This window comes from Pungitius pungitius, chromosome 12, assembly GCF_949316345.1.
Source record: "Pungitius pungitius chromosome 12, fPunPun2.1, whole genome shotgun sequence".
NCBI lineage: Eukaryota > Metazoa > Chordata > Actinopteri > Perciformes > Gasterosteidae > Pungitius > Pungitius pungitius.
Genome location: NC_084911.1, coordinates 18,697,207 through 18,717,229, shown reverse-complemented (window position 1 = coordinate 18,717,229; position 20,023 = coordinate 18,697,207). Strand labels below are relative to the sequence as shown.

The 20,023-nt window shown below is 49.2% G+C and overlaps 2 protein-coding genes across 3 annotated transcripts; both read left to right on the top strand.

Annotated features, from left to right (window-relative positions):
* The first annotated feature begins 4,403 nt into the window (after positions 1-4,403).
* On the top strand, positions 4,404-6,854 carry nfil3-6 (nuclear factor, interleukin 3 regulated, member 6). Its single transcript, XM_037477459.2, has 2 exons — positions 4,404-4,695; positions 5,369-6,854. Exon 2 carries the CDS (start codon positions 5,433-5,435, stop codon positions 6,579-6,581), a length of 1,149 nt encoding a protein of 382 aa, XP_037333356.2. The 5' UTR covers positions 4,404-4,695; positions 5,369-5,432; the 3' UTR covers positions 6,582-6,854.
* Positions 6,855-11,037: 4,183 nt separating this feature from the next.
* Positions 11,038-19,747, top strand: LOC119220765 (myb-like protein AA). Of its 2 annotated transcripts, none has more exons than XM_037476999.2 (2): positions 11,038-11,371; positions 15,766-19,747. In XM_037476999.2, the coding sequence occupies exon 2, from the start codon at positions 16,148-16,150 to the stop codon at positions 17,975-17,977; it is 1,830 nt and encodes a 609-aa protein (XP_037332896.2). In that variant the 5' UTR covers positions 11,038-11,371; positions 15,766-16,147; the 3' UTR covers positions 17,978-19,747. The 2 variants fall into 2 exon arrangements, with proteins under 2 accessions (XP_037332896.2, XP_037332897.2); XM_037477000.2 differs by lacking the exon at positions 11,038-11,371 and adding an exon at positions 11,780-12,153.
* Positions 19,748-20,023: the final 276 nt, after the last annotated feature.

The window sequence follows — 20,023 nt, the reverse complement described above, 5'->3', positions numbered from 1 at the left end:
GATCAGAGTAGGCGAAAACTTCACAGTGGCTTGATCACAAGGTGTATTAAAATACTTTTCGGTTGTGCGCATACTTTCCTTGTTTTGATGAATCCATTCACACACGCACCCCTACGATGTACGTCATTTGTATCGGGAGCGTTTCATAAGCCAGGCCCCCGCCCCAGAACCATCCAGAGCGGTTGCTTTGGAAACAGTGTGACGTAGTTCAGAGCCCCAGAATAGAAGCGTGAGGAGAGCGGCGGGTCTGAGGCTCTTGGCTCCTCGGTGCATTTCCTCTGATGTGTGTCGGAGGGGGGGGGCTTTGGTTGTCTGATTAGAGAGCAGGGGCTGTGTTGTGGAGGTTACCTGCATGTGGTAACATCACCTGGCTGGTGGAACAGACTGAGGTTTGTTGGGCGAGTGCCCGCTCCGCCGGTTACGAAACAGACCCCCAACGGACCCCCACCCCCTCCAAGACAAACCAAGTGAGTCATGGCCTATTTATAGATACCGCAATACATCACTCTGTGGGATGGAAGCTTCTGTTCGTCTGCAGTATAGACAAGCTGTTACATAAATGGCTTTCTGCACGCATGTCTCAGGGGGGGCGGTGATTCACAACATGAGCATTTCTCGCTTTTTATCTGCATTTTTCTTAGTCACCAGCCAAGAAGAAAAATGTGCAATACAGCTCAATTTTGCGTGGATGCTACACGTTATTGGAGTAAAGTTTGACAAAGGAGAAGAGTTGTAAAAGAGAATGGGGACGCCACTAATGTGCGAACAATGACCAGGATACAGCAGCCCGTTTGCTGAGCTTTTGCCCCAAAGTAACACAATCTGACAACATGCATTTGTAAAGGTCACTTTTTGGTTCTCTTCATGCTATGTTAATCTGTTGCTTGTTACAGCTAGCCTTCTCGTCTAAATCTGGGCATGAAGGCATTAGTAGAAAGAAAAGGGGGGTGTTGTGGGTACTTTGCCAGTTGCAGGCGGGTTAGGGAGTGACATAACATATGCTGCGAGAGCAGCGTGTAAATAGTACAAAATGTGTGTGCAAGAGAAGGAGCAAAGCCAAGGTTAAAGTGGGAAGGTAAGTAGAACTTGATGTCATGTGACAAACACGGCGCGTTCCCAACAAGAGCTGCATTGGTAAACTTTTAATCCAACATTACTGACAGCTCCCCCCCCCCCTCTCAGCTCTCCTGTTTGGTAACATTACAGCAGCTGCAAGGCCTTCATTCATGATTCTTTTCCAGGGCCAAATATGGAAAAAGAAGAAGAGTTTCATAAATAATTTTAAAGCGACAAATGGGGGGCACCTACTGTGACCTTCTTCCCGTAACAACTAAAGTGTGTCAGCGGAATGACCATCCACCCCCCCGACCCCCCCCCTCACCGGACCTCCCCTGTGGTCTAGTTTGCGGTGTGTTCTAGGCCCGTCCCCAGTCACTTTATGTAACATGCTTTTCATTCCTGGCATGACTTCCCCCCCCCCCCGCCAGGCTGGCTCTCGGTGGTGTAAACAGCTTCGCTGTGAGTCTCGTCTCCGACACCCACTTGGCAAGACTCACGGCCGCGGGTATTTATATCCGTCCTGCTACCCACCAGTGATGCAGCTCCCAGGGCCGATGAATTATGAGGAGAGCCGGGATGAAAAGGAGGATGGTGCCGTCTGATGCCGGCTCGGTTCAGAGAACCTCCTCTGGGAAACTTGGCCTTTGTACAACGTCTTCTGTTACAAGAAGTGTTCAAATACATTGACATTACTGCTGCTAACACAGATGACCCCAATCCAGAGAAGTATTACCGCGTATCGTACAACACGGCCTATTAGTAATCATCTAGAAATTTCCTGGAAAGAGCTGCTTGGTATTTAATCTCTGAGAATGTTAATGAGGGTTAGTTCAGTTTAGTGAAACTACTTAAATCTTTAGTGGAAATACAAGAAAATAGGTTTAAACGTTTAACGTATCTTGTTTTGTCAGACCAAATAACATTTTGTTTTAAATCCTGGACGCTACACGCTACATTGCGCTAAAAGACTGGGCCTAAAGCTTTTAGAATATGGGAATAAATATGCTGCATCTTCCTAGTTTTGCGCTTTATAACTATTAGTGCGAGATAAAATGTGAAAAAGAAAAAGTCACATCCTCGCCTCCTCGAGGCGGTGCTGGTCATGGAAGGATCTTCTGGTCAAAGCTACAAGGTGATTCCATTTCATAAGAGGCTTTGCTAGAATGCCGAGAATTTGGCCAAAACTTGTTGAACTCGCTATGCGCGCCCCTTCACTCCTTATGTGGTTTTCTCACTAGGTCAGCTGCAGCACAGTGCTGATGTTTTCATTGGTTAATGCCCTCGTGAGGTGTTTACACCGACCCACTACAGATGTTACAGAAAAAATAAAATCCAGCAACTGTAGGATCAACTTGAACTGAACCCTTTGTTCTGCTTCGTCTTGGAGAGAAGGGTTGTGGTTGCCTTGGAAGTGCTTTGCTTTTCTTTGAAGTCAAAACCGTTTTCTCGAGCGGACGTGTCACGTAAAGATATTTCAAAGGCTTAACTGTTCACCAATCAATGGGGGGCGTTGCTCACGTCCGGTTGCACAAATCTTTATTCATGATTCTGTGGGATCAGTTTAAAAATGCATTCATGAAGGTATTGGGGTCCGAACGATAGACGTGACAGAACGCGTTTGTGTTAAGATCACAAACGGAACAGTCTGACCCCCCCGGGTGGCGGCTTACGAAGCAAACGCTCCCAAACCCTCATTTATGCCTCCTGATTGTATCGGCCCATTAAATACAACCCCGGGCCCCCCCGCTCGGGTTCCTCTCTTCGTGCGAGCCGTGTTTTTTTTTTTCATTGGGCCGAGATGTTAACATCGCCTGAGTGACACGGCATCGCATGTCGCTTAAGCAGCTTCCGTGCTCGTTGTGATGAGAAGAATGTTCCGCGCCGTCAGTAAACAGAGGATCTAATCTCTGTCACACGCTTTCCCAACTGAATGGAACTTAGCGGATTTGATCCCCTTTGCACGGGGGCCATGCCAGCTGCCTCCCCCCCCCTCCCCCCCTAACCCCCCTGCCTACGCTCTTGGCGCCATGCTGAGCAAAGCTAACCGGCGAACTGCGCCGACCGTCCGCCATGGAATGGCAAACGACCTTGCGTGGCTCCACTGGTTCGGAGCAGCAACCCAGCTTGCTCCCATTCCCCTATCAGAGAGTCAAAGGGGGCCAAGAGGTAAGGGGCCCCCGGCGCTGTTTGCTCAGGAGGTTTACGCTTGTCATGTGACGCAATGCCTGCGGTTCGCTGTGTCCTGATCCCTCCAAAAACATGGGGTCAGGTGAGACCTCATGCTGGTGTCATACGCGTGTTGTCCGATACCCCAACACACCAAAGATATATAAGCCAAGTGCCCTACAGAGGATCACCCCCTCATGACATATTGGGCAGTTCAAATGATGATACTGTTCTAACCTTTGTCACCCAAAGTTGATTTGTGCATCGTTATTATCACATGACATGATTTTGCAGTGTTTCAGACAGCAACTTTCTGGTTTTACCGGATGTTGCCTTGAAAACACACTATTTCACTGGTCCTGTAGTTTCCTTGTGATAGAATCACTCATTAAGCCAACCGATACCAGAGATCTGTGTTCAATGCTCTGCCTTTAGGCCCAATCGCTTTCCAAACATAATAAATCCAAATCTAATTCAACATCTGTTTTTTGGCTTTTCTTTTCTCGTTGTTTGTACAGACACGACTGCTCTGATCTGAGCTCCATAATCTAATTATGTAAATTTTATAAAAAGCGTGTTGCACATCTGGCAAACAAAATACGTAAGTTACATTAACACATCCGAAACCAAATAGGGAAATGCTTTAGATGCTTTTTTTCCAATCCAAGAAAATGCACAATTAATTAATAATAACAAGGCAAAGACAAATTGATACCCCACATTGGGATGCAACTTATGTTTGGAGGTCAGATGTAACTCCCTGTTATGAAACTCCGATAACAAAGAAAACCTGTTGGGGAGTTTAGAAAAAGGGTTGTTTTTTTTTAAAAGGTGAAGTGACTGACTTCTGGGACAAAATAATAACTATTCAACTTACTGAAGAAGGGTATCACACATGTGTTTCATAGCTGTTGAAGTGGCACAGAAACACAAGCCTCTGTACACTGCATGCATATATGGAGTTATGTACTTATCCTCGACGCCTGACTCTAAGAAAATGCCTGAAAGAGAAGGACACGTGCAGCATTACCTAATTTTAATAAGTGGATTATCCTGTCGCAGAGATGGGGGGAGGGTCAGATCATGATGATGATGATGATGCCTGAACTGGGGAACGGAGGGAGTGCGGTGTGCGTGTCTGGGTTGGGAGGGGAAGAGTGGGGGGGGGGGGGGGCCGCACGGATGGAGGCGGTCCCAGTGATCGCGCGCACTCAAAAAGGGCCCCGCTGGTTCACGCGAGGATAGGGACCGTCCTGGGCTGAACTCGACGTTACAAATAAAGAGCTGCGGTATTCCAAGTGGAGCAGAGAGCAGGTGAGCGTAACGTGAGGTAACAGCGCCCAGTGGACCCGCAGTGGCTTAAACCCCGGAGAGAGAGAGAGGAAGAAAGGAAGGAAGAAAGGAAGGAAGGCGCTTCTTCCTGCGACCCGACGGAGAGACGTTGTCTGCGGACTCTTGATCCTTCTACAGGTACGGTTATTACCTCAAATACGCGTTTGATTAGCCTTATTGTTATTATATTGTTATTGTATACGTGTATCATTTGGCTGAATTAAACTACTACGCGAAAAACAGAAAACACGGGTCATTCTAATCGCACGTCCAGTTAAAACTCTTGATTAGGTTTTCTCTAATAAGGGTGACGTGGAAATTAGTTTCGGCGTTGTATTCACTCGCGCTACTGTATATGGTGCTATAATAATACTTATTATTATAACATATCTATATTTAAAGTAGATGCATAACGTGCCGTTTGTGAACAGACGAGCGGGGTCTGGTTATTTTATATTAAGTAAAGAGAAATGTGTCGGTCAGACATGTGGGTCAGCACGAAGCAGTCCGACCGGAAACCGGATCGCGGGTTTGAGACCCGGTGCCCCGGCTGCGCAATGAGGAACAGATGGTCCCATATGTAGGTTATTCCTTCTCATAGGCTCGTGTCACGTAGTAATCAAGATGGACTTCCTGTAGTGTTTAAACTGTTTACAGCGCGTGCACTGCCGTATTGAACATGTAACGAGGCCGGCGGGGTGATGGTACAAGTCGCTCCCGTTCTACTGGAGAGATGTAATGGTGTTACATAATCCTGTGTTGTAATAGCGCTTGCGTAACCTATAAACCCCGCTTTCCCTTTGCCCACTAGGTGGCCCCGTTGCTGCGTCCCCAGAGAGTCCCGCTCAGTGGTTTTCGCTGCATCAACAGGCGTGATGTTTGAAGAAGAGTCCCAGCAGGAGATGGACCCGCAGGATGCAGCCGTGCTCCACACTCTTGAGTCGCCCGTGAGTCCCGGTGGAGCGGGAGGAGGAAGAAGAGGAGGGACTCTGTCCTTCACAGACGAAGCAGTGTCCATCCTGACCTCCAGCAGCATGTTGGCGCGCTCCCTGCTGGTCCGCGGAGCGGCCGTCAAGCGCAAAGAGAGCCCCTCCTCCAGCGTCCGCCGTAAGCGAGAGTTCATCCCCGTGGACAAGAAGGACGAGGGCTACTGGGACAAGAGGAGGAAGAACAACGAGGCCGCAAAGCGCTCGCGGGAGAAGCGGCGAGTGAACGACATGGTGCTGGAGGGCCGCGTGGTGGCTCTGCTGGAGGAGAACGCTCGCCTGAGGGCCGAGCTGCTGGCCCTCAAGTTCCGCTTCGGGCTGGTCAAGGACTCCTCCAGCGCCCCCATGCTGCCCGTCGCCGCAGCTCCCGCCCCCCCAACCCTGACCCCCCACTATTATCTGCACAGGGGCGAGGGAGGCCTCCCCAGCTCCTCGGCCCCCCACGGCAACGGCCAGGCAGGCCGGAGCTCCAGGGATGCCGCGAACATGTCAGAGGACTCCGGGTTCTCCACGCCGGACGGGTCCAGCGTGGGCAGCCCGATCTTCTTTGAGGACCGGCTGAGCGATCACGGGAAATTCTCCCCGCACCGAGCGGAGGAGCTGGGCGCCGACCTGCACTACTCCCCCGTTATCGTCCAACACAGATCGGGAGCCGCCTCAGCCAGGTGGGACCAGGGCGAGTTCATTAAGAACCTCCCCCATAAGCTCCGTTTCAAGACCCCCGGCTGCGGGGAGGCGTTCGATGCCGCGGGGGACCGGCGGAGCCCCCAAAGGGAGGACCCCAAAGGCCCGAGTGGCAGCGAACCGGCATCAGGGCACTGCGCCGGCTCCTGGCTCGAGCAGCTGGAGGGCGAGGAAGTCCAGAGGGGGAGACCGTCCCCTCCCCAGTGCAAGGCCTCGGCCGCCGGACTCCAGCCGAGCGCGGTCCAGTACAAGCACGAGAACACTCACCTCAAGTCGCAGCTCAACTCTCTGAGCGAGGAGGTGGCGCAGCTGAAGAGGCTTTTCACAGAGCAGCTCATGGCCAAGGTCAACTGAGGGCGCCCCCCCCCCCGGACTGATTACGCGTTTAAAAGAACATTTAACAATGTCTCGTCTTTTTTTATTTCGAATGTTGTGCTATATTGTAATAAATGTCTCATGCCATAACCCAGCTGTTTAACAGGGCGTGTTCTCCGAAGTAGCGTGTGATAGTTCTCTATCTCCCACACACTGTGACCACAACGCTGTTTACATCACGTCATTGCGATGCTAATGTTTGCAGTCTTTCTGTATACATTTTCATATTAAGAATTAAAAAAATACATTACATGGTGAGTTGATTATTACTTTGGGGGGGGGGAGGCAACACACAGCACATGACTTGGAAGAATCTCAAGAATTCGCAGCTCTGGAGCAGACTCAACGGTTTGACCCAACAACCGTGATGTCATAATGATGACGTCACCTGGGTTGGCAGAGGGCCAATGTTGGAAGCTTCTGGCTTTGAAAGAGTGTGGGTCTGATGGTACTGCCTTTTTGGGATGTTTAAAAAGGAATACAGTTTAGGAAATCTTCCGAGTCCATTGTTATAGCACCAACAGAACAATGCAACGCAGTTATGCCACGTCCTTTGTTGCAAATACTGTCTGATTCAGCACATTTCCCAAAAGGGCAACAATGAGAGAGGACAATAGACGGTGTGGCCGACATGCTCGGACGGAGACAGGCAAGGAGCTGAGCATTTGGCAGGTTTCTTTCTCCCAATGTCCCTGCACAGACAGGACGGGAAGGACGGAGACAGAGAGACGGAGACAGAGAGAGACAGAGTGGTTCTGGCAGCAGTTACTCATAGCTTCCCCATCAGAGGCCTTGACCTTTAATCACAACATCTGGAGCAGACGTGAGTCGATGAGGAATGAGGTAGCAGGAGTTAGACGGGCCAAGCTCTCACATAAAAAGCAGTGGATCGATGCCAAAACTCCACTAACCACTGGCCTTGTGGGGAAGTTAAAATACTGATTCAACTAATAAACCAAGCTACAGCAGAGGGCAGCAAAGACAATACGAACCGCATCACTAAAGGAGCCCATGGGTTGTGTCTTACCAGCTTTCTCAACCCTTGTATTGCGTTCGGGGCTGTGGCACCCGTTGTCATTTTTTATCAAGACAAAAATACGATTCTTTGTTGTTTTTTTCAAACTCAGACTTATTGGCCTCAATAAGAGGCAATGAGGAAAATATTGACATATTACAAGCTTGTTTTGCTCCTAGTTAGGATAAGAGTACAAATCTGTTGATTATTTTAACAATTCATTTTATGTTTGTGTTGAATTAAAAACCCCGAAACCGAAACTGAGTAACAAAATGAATTAATAAGAGTTAAGATAGTAATCACTGCCATCTGTACTCCTCCTGCAGGTGAGCGAGTCAGTCGGCATGGTGATGGTGATGATGATGATGAGGATGACCGGGTGTGCGCAGGCAGAGAACTGGGCAGAAGCTGATGTTCCAAGTAAAGAGGTCAACTGAATTTAGACCAAATAACAGACGTCACTACTTCGTGTCACTGTGGTCATGTGTAAAACCCTCCTCTACTCATGCGTGCATCTTCGTCATTTGCATCAATTCCTTTGCACAAAGAGCTCTTGGTGAATGGATGGATATGATTGGCAGACGGGCCGTTTTAAGCCCCTCGAAAATGTCAGGATTCAAACACTTATTTTGGCCACAAATAAAAACAGAAGAAACGTTTCAAAAAAGTATGGATGGACTCCAGAGGAATAGATGCAAGCAGGGACAGGGTACTAGAGAGAGATTTAATGAACCTACTGCAACATGCTGCCCGCCCTCACCCACATAAATAAATAAATAACACGCAACCCCACTACCCCCCGCCCCTTTTATATTTTTTATATAGCGAAAGGATAAAGCCTGTTGCTAGGCAGGCAGTGCGACAGTTGTCATGGCAACGCTTGCAGACATACCTTCAAGGGTGGGGGGCGGGGAGGGGGGGGGCTTAGGCTAGGGTGGGGATAAGGATGGGGTGCAAAAACAGAGAGGGAGTGATGCAGATTCAGCGTGAACGTGTGTACATCCGTGGGTGTGGAGGGTGTGTGTTTAGTGTTCATAGGGGGAGGGGGCGCAAGTTCACGGGCCCTGAAGCCCTGAAGGAGACGATCGGCGCAGTAAGAAGGAGCCGCTCGCCTCCTCCGGGGAAGGACACAAAGGAGCCGTGACGCGTGCGCGCTACTCGAGCCGCAGCCGCGCCATTCGGAGTTTGCCCCAGTGGAGATGCGGCGTGACGGGGGGGCAGGTGTGAAGGGGACGCGATCAAAATGATCAAATCTGGACTCATTTGTAGGCTTTGAGTGCCCTCATCAAAGAAATAAATAAATAAATAACATATAAGGAAAGCCACTTAATTGAGACGGTTGCGCTCGAACAAAGAACAGATAATGGCCCCATTACCAAAAAGGGGAAAGGTCCATAACTTCCTCCAAGGGCACAAAACAATCCAATTACATAGACTAATCGCTGCAATTTAAAAGACTGTTGTAAGGTTAAGGTTTACACGACTTTCAAGCCCATTAAAAGCAAAGGCGGGCCTTCGATGTGGAAGAAGATCATAAACACGTCGGCGGCAGAAGTCATCCTGGGAATCCAGCCGGTCACTAGGCGCACGGCTCTTGGTACAAACGGGCTCTCGGACGCAGGTCGTGGCAGCGGCGTGATGGGCAGACAACTTTTCGACTGCCCTCCAATAACCCAAATATAAAGTGATTCAGTCGGAGTGACATGACCCCGCCCGCCCTGAGCCTCTTCCGTGCTCCCTTCCTGCCAACGCCACACGCATTCCTGTCTGTGTTCGGCATGAATCAAAAGGCGCTCCCGGTTACATAACACCCCCGCGCTGTGGCTGGAGAGCAGCTTACTCGGCTCAATGTGGCCATCAAACCCCAGAAATGTCCTCACAATGACAGCAGTGTGTGCCGTTTCCTCCTGGAGGACAGTTAGGAGTCGTAGAATTACTGAGATCTTTATAGTTACTGCTGATTGTTTTCTTTTAAACATAATATTGCCTTTATGAATACAAATATCCCCTTCATTTAAGCGCTTTCCTTTACTCTGAGATATATATATACACTCACCTAAAGGATTATTAGGAACACCTGTTCAATTACTCATTAATGCAATAATCTTATCAACAAATCACATGGCAGCTGCTTCAACGCATTTAGGGGTGTGGTCCTGGTCAAGACTCCAAACTGAATGTCACAATGGGAAAGAAAGGTGATTTAGCGTGGCCTGGTTGCTGGTGCCAGACGGAACGGTCTGAGTATTTCACCATCTGCTCAGTTAGTGGGATTTTCACGCACAACCATTTCTAGGGTTTACAAAGAATGGTGTGAAAAGGGAAAAACATCCAGTACGCGGCAGAGCTGTGGGCAAAAATGCCTCGTTGATGCTAGAGGTCAGAGGAGAATGGGCCGACTGATTCAAGCTGATAGAAGAGCAACTTTGACTGAAATAACCACTCGTTACAACCGAGGTGAGCAGCAAAGCATTTGTGAAGCCACAACACGCAAAACCTTGAGGCGGATGGGCTACAACAGCAGAAGACCCCGCCGGGTACCACTCATCTCCACTACACATAGGAACAAGAGGCTACAATTTGCAAGAGCTCACCAAAACTGGATAGTTGAAGACTGGAAAAATGTTGCCTGGTCTGATGAGTCTGGATTTCTGTTGAGACATTCAGATGGTAGAGTAAACAGAACGAGAACATGGATCCATCATGCCTTGTTACCACTGTGCAGGCTGCTGCTGGTTTAATGGTGTGGGGGATGTTTTCTTGGCACACTTTAGGCCCCTTAGTGCCAATTGGGCATCGTTTAAATGCCACGGCCTACCTGAGCATTGTTTCTGACCATGTCCATCCCTTTATGGCCACCATGTACCGTCCTCTGATGGCTACTTCCAGCAGGATAATGCACCATGTCACAAAGAAATGAGTTCACTGCACTAAAATGGCCCCCACAGTCACCAGATCTCAACCCCATAGAGCATCTTTGGGATCTCGGAAACACGGTCCAGTTCTTAAGCCGGAGGACAATAGGGGACACGCGGAGGCCCTTAAAGCAACACTTGTGCGTGTGCCGTGTGCTTTCTTAAAAGCCCGACTGATGCTCACATCGTCAAGAGGGAAAAAATGTGAAAAGATCTGTTACACAGAAGGTCTCGTGAGACAAAGTCTGCTATCGGCACAAAAGACAAAAATACTGCTGTTCCCAAAACAAAGAGCCCGAGTTATTTTTATATTCCTGCTCACTGTGTGTGTGTGGACGCTTTTCCACTACTTTTCTGTTGTGGGGAGGGGGGGGGGTTGTAATGGCTAGAAACCGTCTTGTGGGTATCATAGGAGTTCGTGGCTGAGTTTGGCGTTCAGCCAAGTCCCTCCCTCCCCAGGTCCCCCCTGCGCTCCCCAGGATTTGAAGGCGAAAGGGAGGGAACAGAGAGAGAGAAACAAAAACGTGACTAGGCACTCAAAGCGTCCCGTTATGCAACAACTGACCTACTAACATACATTCAGAGACTCGGAGGGAGCAGGAGAGGGAGGAGGAGAGAGAGAGAGAGAGAGACAGGGGGAGAGAGAGAGAGAGAGAGGGAGACGAATTGGAGCTAACACGACATGAGGAGCGCACTGCAAACAAGCGCCACAGCGTTCCCACTCTCGCGTACCTGCGCCGATCAGACAGCCGGACGGACTGCGCACAGAGAGCGGATTGTTTGAACGGGACATCGGTTTCCTCTGTGCATTCTTCGAAGACTAAAGAAAGAACGAAAGGGTGAGTCGGAGTTGCGGTGCTATTTATTTGTGAACATTTGCTTTTTGCTGGCAAGAAATTCCTCGGCGAAGTTTCGCACCACGAGTGTTTGCCTTCGTGCATTTTGTCAATGTCCAGGCGAGGTTGCACCCCCCCCTCACACACACGCGTACTCTTAAGGCTGTGCATGGGAGGAGGAGGGTGGGGGTCGCGGGTATGGATTGCTAATAGTTCCGGGATTCCTTCACAAAAAAACAAGGTGCGGTGTGTTTGGTGTAAACGCGCGGAGGCGGATGTGAATGTTATTTGAAACCACAGTGGTAATGAGGCAGGGTCAACACATCCGCGCATCTATATAGATTTATATATATATAGCCTATATATATATATATTTTACAATGCCTTTTCCGCGTCAGCAACGTTTAGGATCACTTTTAAATGGCAGATGTTTTTGATAAGCATCATATTTTAGGTTAGTAGTTCACGCGGACATCTGAGGGGGGTCAAAAAGGGAATAAACTCCCCTGCAGGTAGTGAGGACGCGCAGCTCTGCGTCACGTGTAGCAGCTCTTTGTAAAGGTTAACGCGGCTGTGCAGCTCTCCGGGTTAACCTCTTAGTTTGCTATCTGCAATCTGAAGGACAAGTCGCATGATCCAGAGCGCACCGAAAACATTCGTGTTGGATACTCGCGTAGAGATTTCCTTTTTACGTGTATTTGTCTTTTCCTTAACGGCATCGGCTCGGACTTGAAAAGGGCCACGAAATAGAGGGAAAATAAAAGGATGCAGCACGCCGTTGCCAGGTGAGGTGTGGATCGCAACATCTGGATCAAATGTGGGTCAGATATGTGCTCTTTTAGTGTGCTCAGGTGACACATACTTTACGTTGGGTTTTATTTTAACCGCGTCCCGAAAAAAAAAAAACTAGCTCCAATTGTATTTATTTTTTGGGGAGAGTGAAATCGCACCGCAGATGGATTCGTGCATCGCCTCAAATGGCTGAGGATCCGTTTGAATATGCGTGAATGCGATCTGTCAGACTGAGCAACAAAGAACGCACGCGGGAGGCAACATATTTCTCACAATTTGTTATGAATATTTGATGCGTTGGTGTTGTTTTTTTTAATCGGCGGAATTAAACCATGCACAGTGGTCTATAACCCGCACGCCTATTTTAACCTCAACGTGCTTGCGGTCCTGCATTGTCTCAGTGACGTGGACGCCGTGCTAATTTAAGACATTGAGACACATGGAACATTTAATACTTTTTAAACTCGCAAATTGATTTATTTTACATGTGGCTTTGAAATAGAGCACACAATTAATCCCCACCCCGCGGGCTTTGTGGCTTCTGCACAGCACGTGGGCACGGGAGACGCATTGTGTCCTCGCGTGTGCCGCAACCGTCCCTGCGCCCTGCGCCGGGTTCGCCGAGGAGGTCCGTGCCGGGTTGCATAACACACGATTTGAATAATTTAAACGGATCAAAGGTGTGGGGGGTGGGTGGGCAAATGATGTAATCCGCAGGGAAAGACAATCACGCACCCAGCCTGCTGTGCATCCGAGCCGTGCGCCTCGCTCCGCAGCGGACTCTATCCGATCCGGCTGACAGGGTCTCTCTGCCAACTATGAATGTAGGTCACCTTATTCCTGTGTGTGTGTTGGGGGGGGCACACAAACCCTTCCTAAATAAATCCTTTCCCCGCCATAACAAATAAAATAAACAACAACGGCAATCACGCAGAAAGAGAAACGCTCATCTAAACTTGCTCAATAAACGGAACCGAGCACACGCTTTTAAAAAATATCTTACAGCCTATTGCGTCACCGAACGTTTGCAACTGTTTTTCTACCAAGTAAAACGCAGTGCAGAGCGCTCGGTGGCCCTCTTGACTTCCATGGGGCTTCTTGGCACATGGCGACCAGGTGTCCCTGTGCTGTGGTTTCTGGGGCATGGCGCAGAGGTGACTGGTGCAACACTTTTATTCATGTCTTCATTCTCCACATTCTTGGAGGGACTGATAGGGATCAAGGATCCAGGCCAGATAGGACTTGCCTGATTTCCCCCCCCCCCCCCCACGCGTTTTTTTGGGGGAAAAAAAATAAGACTCCCACCCATAGACCCCCCCTAAAGCTTCCAGCACATGCCATAGATTGTATTCCTCCCAGGAGAGGGGAAGCATCCCTATTTGTTTTATTTTAAGAACAGGAGAGGGGGGGGGGGGGTGAACTCAGTCCAACGTTTCCAGTGCTCACCGCCACATTCAAACTCTTGTAGTGCCCTGCAGTTTTTCTGGGTTATGCCAGCGAGTCTTATTTTTAAACTGCACTATCATTCCACAAGTGCCACAGAAGAGCGAGCCACAACGTGTGGCGACCACATGATGGATCGGAAAGACTACATCTAGGTCACAGAACACAGAGCTCTTGAGGAGTGGCACTGTGTGTTTTGAAGGGCTCCCCCCCCCAGCAGCAGTCTAGCTCCGGGCGTCGGACAGGGAGAAATGGAGCGGCTCAGAGGCCGCCGCCACTCATTCACATGGTGGAATTCGGCAGGCGGGGAGGAGGGGTTGCAGCGCAGGAACGGAGACACGCTCCATGACTTGATTAAACCCCAGAGTTCATTCATGTGCCACATTTTGCGAAAGTGCCTGGTCTCGTCTGTCAGGTCTCCTTTTTGAACGTTGTTTTCCTCGCCACCGGTTCGACTGGAAGAAAGAGTCGAGATTTATGGCTGCCCTTTCTTCACCCTTTTTTTGTCATCCCTTCTATTGATGCAATACCAACATTGTCGGCCCCCCTTCACCCTTATCCAACTGTAATAGAATCTTTTCTCCAACCTTCTCTTTGTTTTCACTCTCCTTCATTGATTCTCTGTCTTTGTCTCGGCGTCGCATGCTCCAATTTCCCAGTCTTTTAGACAATTCTTGAGTTCTCAGCACCTCTTTGTTCTTCTATCGCCTTCTCCTTTTTGGTCTTCTTTTTTTCGTTATCTCTCCCTGGTCTCACCTCTGGTGACCCCCATGTTCCCGGCGAGCCATGCAGCAGTGGCGGCAGCGCCGACTTGTCTTTACAGAGAGCAGACAGCCCCCAGTTTCTGGATCAGCAGGACACGATGAGGAAAAATCAAAAGCAAATAATCCAAATTGTCTGCATCAAAGTTTTCATTCCAGGAATCCGGCCGTACTTCCCTATTCATTCATTGCCAGGATACACCTGCAGTTACGTAATGGGAAAAGCAGAGTACAGCCAGCGCAAACACTGTGCCAGATTACAGGATTACAGATTCAGATGCTGTAATGGCACTTGTGCATGTTTGAGATGTTTTTGTCTGGATTTTCCATTCAGCATTTAAAAAATATCCTTTCATTCCATTTTAGTAATGTGCGTAATGACCAGATGATCCCAACATGGTTCTGGTTCTGTCTGGACGAACACCTATCCGAAAATGTTAATGGGCTTTTTTATTCCTGCCATGTGCCTCCTCTTTTCCAGGGGGTCCTTGACCTATATTTGTCAGTGCCCAACCTAGCACCTCCTAGCTGCCCCCAGTGCCTCCGAACCTCTCCTCGTCCTTGACCTGCGGCGACTCGCTGCCTTTGTCCGCCTTATCTGCTCACTCCGCATCATTGATTTGGCATTGGGAGTTGTTGTGACGAGGAATCCTGCCACATTCCTCTGAGGACAAACGCATTGGGTGGTGGAGGGAGGTGGGTGCTTGAGTAATGTTTGTGGATGGGGTGTGTCGGTGAGAAAAACAGTCCCCTATGGAAGTGGTTTTCTTTTTGTGTGTGAAATGTATTCCGAGATGTATCCAGAGAACCCTGGTGGCGTGTGACTCACCCTCTGAGTCCAAATAGTCCTCAGGCAAACAAAGAGAGCTAATCCTCAAACAGTGGAGTTCTGTGGTCTCCGCGGGTGTCGGACTGATGCAATATCTGCAGTGTTACATTACCATTAGCTTCACGTGTGGACTCGCCTCTTTGGGATTTGTTTTGCTGCCTCTTTTTAAAAAGAAAAAATGTGAGCCCAGTTCTTTTCAGGTTGCTGAAAGATCAACGGTATCATCCAACAAACTCAACGCCCTTACAAAAGTCAACATGTACACCCCGGGGTAAATGTCAAGGGTCATGGGCCGCAGACAGAGCAGATCAATAGCGGGGGGCCAAAAGGTCAGACAGAGAGGTCTAACGGCCGTTCATTGGTTGCCAAGGGCAACACCGGCAAGGTTAAAGCCTGACATGCCAAAACGGCAAACAAAAGCTGTTGAGATGGAGAAATATGTCTGATATCTGTAGCCTAGAAGAAAAGGTGGATTTAATCATTTTAGGTCCGCTATGAAAATGCATAACAGTTCACCAGAAGTCCACATGGAGTAACATGTATCTTTCCATTTTTATTTTTTTTCTCTGCAGCCTTTCATCCTGCAGTTAACTGAAGAGAGACAGACCGCGAGAACAAGGTTCCCCAAGAGCCTGAGACAGGCTGACCTACTTCCTGCTGTTTACGTGGGGATCCAGGACACCTCTCCGCCGGCTCAGCTCTGACAAACCATCAGCGGCAGAGCTAGAGGGAAAAAAGTCTGATCTGAGTTACTAAACACTGAACCACAAAAGAATAAATGAGGGCGACTGATGCCGAATTCAAGCTTTGCTCTCTTTTTGGCCACTTTGGACACTTGATTCACCTTTCACCTTTACACTGAAACTGCAATAAGCAGGAACTTTGTGAGCGCCATCCTCTTTTTGACCTGTGACCAGGTTCCTTCCTGAAAAAACTGGCTGCTAAGAGACAAAAATGGAAAATCTATCCTCAGCCCTGAAAACGTTAAACAAAAGCTCAGAGAACAGCAACTGCGGCGAGACCTTCAGCAGTTATGAGGAGTCTCTTCCTTCTGCCGAAGGGAGTCCGAGTCGCATGGGCCGCCTCGCTAAGCCCAAACCGGGCATGAGCTGCAGGCGGAAGCGCGAGTTCATTTCGGACGAGAAGAAAGACGCCTGCTATTGGGAGAAACGGCGCAAGAACAACGAGGCCGCCAAGCGTTCCAGGGAGAAACGCCGTCTCAACGACATGGTCCTGGAGAACCGCGTCATGGCCCTGAATGACGAGAATGTGAGGCTCAAGACGGAGCTGCTGCAGCTGAAGCTGCGCTTCGGCCTCATCAGCACCGCCTCGTACATCGAGAAGAGTCAGCAAATGAGCGGGAGCATCAACGCGGAAAACGGGGGCTCGTCCTCCTGCTCGGCCCAGTACTACTCAAGCGGTTACTCCAGCGGTTCCCAGGTGATGATGAACTCTGACTCCTCAGAAACGGAGCAGTCCGGACGTGGCGAGGGCCACAGGCAGATGGTGAAGTATTCCCCGCACGGCTCCCTATCAGACATGTCTGACGGATCCTCCAGGGACAGCCCCGAGCCGCTTCCATTTGAGATCAAACAGGAAGGCGATAGGCTGGAGATGGACATTGCCAATGGCAACACCACCGCCCAGATCATGTTCAACATCCACAGTGGTCAGGTCTCCGAGCCCATTCACCACCAGATCCAGCAGCATTCTCAGGAGCTGGAGGCCGCATATCACAGCCAACACCAGCAGCACCAACAACAACAGGAACAACACCATCAGGAGCCTGTGACCGCTATCAACACCGCCAGCCAGCCTCCCCCCCACCAACCTGCTGCCCAGAGGAGCGTCATTCTGTACGGCTCCAGCAGCGCATCCTATCCTGTGGACGCCCTGATGAGGCACCAGGACGTTGATGTGCCAGCAGCCCAGAAGCAGAGTGCCGACAGCCAGCCCAGTTGGCTGCCCCAGTTCATGACAGAGAGCTCCACGGAGACACTGGCTGAGGTCACCAAGCAGCTGGAGATGAAGACGTTACACTCCCCTACGTATGAGCTCCCATACATCCGAGACGAGGCCAGAGAGAGAAAGGGGCATGGGGTTTGCCAACCCCCCCAGCAGCAGCAACAACAGCAAGAGAGAGATTTGGCTGCAGAGGTCCTCCACAAACAGGTGGAGGAGGTCAACCACCCCTACCTGTATCACTCTCATCAGCAGCCCCATCACTCATATCTCAGTGGCCAAGATGAAGAGCCACCGGTGCTCACCTACGAGGGCGGACGCGGGGATGGGGCTTACTACAGAGGCCCGTCGCACCCCAAGGACACATCATCCAGCGAAGGAGATCCTCGCAGCTCTGACAAAGACGCGTCCACGGACGATGAAGAATTCCCGGCCTCCTCTTTCTCAGACACGGTCGGCTACCACGGCCAACTTCTCACTAGCCACCACTGTCCGGCCTCGCCTCTGCCCCCCCCCTCCCAGGCCCAGTGTCGGGATCCCCAGGTGGAGGTAAAGGGCACGGCGTTGCCCCACAAATTGCGACTCAAACACAGAGCCATGAGCACCGGGGGCAACTGCGAGGGCCAAGAATCCCCGATAACCCCTCTGTCTGCCACGCCGCCCCCCCTGCCCCAGCACCCCTACTTGTCCCTCATGTCGCAGCAGAACATACTGCAAGAGAGCCAGGTCCGAGGCTTCAGGCAGGCGGCCTCGGCGGAAGGGGGCAGGACAGAGAGCGGGAGAAAGGAGACAGGGGGCCGACGGAACAAGAGGCGAGATTAGGCTGCAGTGACTTTTGAGAAATTGTCACGGAAAAAGACTGAGTCTCCTCTAAATACCCTGAACATGCCTTTGCCCTATAATGAAACCCCCCCCTCCCCGAGCCCTTGGGACCTCTCTACGTCCTTATGCCCGGCATCCCCAAAAAAGATGGACATTATGTGGGGCTGTATCATATTTGTATATATTGTACAGATTTAGTCATTTCTTACATCCTCCACATACTTACAGAAGCACTTTTTTATGCGATGAGAGGAGGAATGGAACGGATTTTCTACTTTTGTCGTTTAACAAAATCCGCAGAGCATATCAACGTTTTGATCACAAACACGAATGCAGGACGAGGAAATGTTCTGAGCTTTATCAGTACTCCAAAATTGGTACACATCTGACTGTAAACAAAGCATACACATGTGTGGCTATCTGCCTTAATCTAATGCAAATGTACATTGGGGACATTCCCTCGACCAAAGAGACACTGACACTACAAACATTGAGTTCCATACCTCTTCCCAGACCCTACCTCTACCAACCCACGCTCCCCTGCCATCTCCATTAATTCACTAAATGTTGCAGTCACCTTTATTTTTTTGAAGCACTTGGTTTGTATATTACTGTGATATATGAATATATGTATCTATTATAAATATATATTTTACAGATAAATTTGAATACAAATTCAACAAAAACATTAACAGTGGTTAAAAAACGTGACCATCCTATTATGAATCACAATTGACGTACCTCCACGTTTGCTACGGGGCTCATTAGAATTGTTAATAAGCGTAAAAAGCTTTCTTGATTGTTCAGCCTTGCATTACTCATTCGTTAATGCCTTGTTTACACGAAAATGGCGGTCCGGTTTGGAGCTGCAACGGCATTCAAACGGACGACGCTTCGGTAAAACGTTTGGACTGCTTAACCTTTAACCAGCCTTTACAAATGTGGTGGAACCCACCAGCTGCAGGCTGCAAGCCTCTACTTTATTTTAGCTTTATCACCCATATCTTGTTGTTGTTGTTGTTGTTGTCGTTTCCATTCCCTGGCCCAATGTATTTATTTCCTCTTTCCGACACGACCGTCTCTGTCAAAAAGCCCACAGGAACATAGACGGAGAACATGTACAGACAGTACAGTGCAGTAGCACATCGAGATGAGTCTCCCAGATGGAGGAGTTATTGTGAAACTAAAGCTAATGCAAAACCGAAATGATCCAATTCCTCCAATTTGTGCCAGACCTTCAATTTGTGAAGAAAAAGGCCTCCCTCGTGCCTCCATTAATCATTTCAGGTGGCATTCGATAGTTCTGCTGCCTGCACAGAATCCTATTTTAGCAAAATGATATGTACCATTTGGCTTTTTGATGATTGTGTATAAATTTAAAGTGTCCCCCTCCCTCTTGAAAGACACTGTAATGTTTATTTCATGGTTTTATATCAGGTTCTTTTTGTCAAGGTGTTGTTCTGTTTTCTCTACACTGTATGTTTTCCAATTGACTGTGATGACATGTAATTGCCTCATTCCCCTTCCCCAACCACCTTTTTTTCAGTGTGTATTAATCAGTACCTTTTGTGGTTTTGCAAAACTACGAGGAGAGAAGAAAAAATGAGTGAAGATAGTGTGGTCTTTAGAGATGGGTGGTGGTTGGTCATTACCATAGCTTTCTTTTGACATGAATATGTATGTAAAGACACTAATGTTCATTGTCCAAGATGGCAGCATTTCAAGGCCGGTAAATAAAAGAATGTTGACGCTATCAACATATCATGAAAATGGCCTGTCAGCATGGTTTAACACAACGACACCGGATGGGATCCAACGCGCATCCTCACAACGCTACGATCAACCGGCTTTCACAGCTTGCAAACCAACGTTGAGCAGCCATCGGTCTAAAAAACAGCGACTGTCAAACGCTGAGATCACAGTCTGTGGGCACCGCTTAGGACCCGACTCGCCATCGCATCGACTTGTCATCAGGCAGGAACTGCCAGTTAGGTAACACGTTACTGACATAAGAGAATGAATCACCGTTGGTAACCAGACAGAATA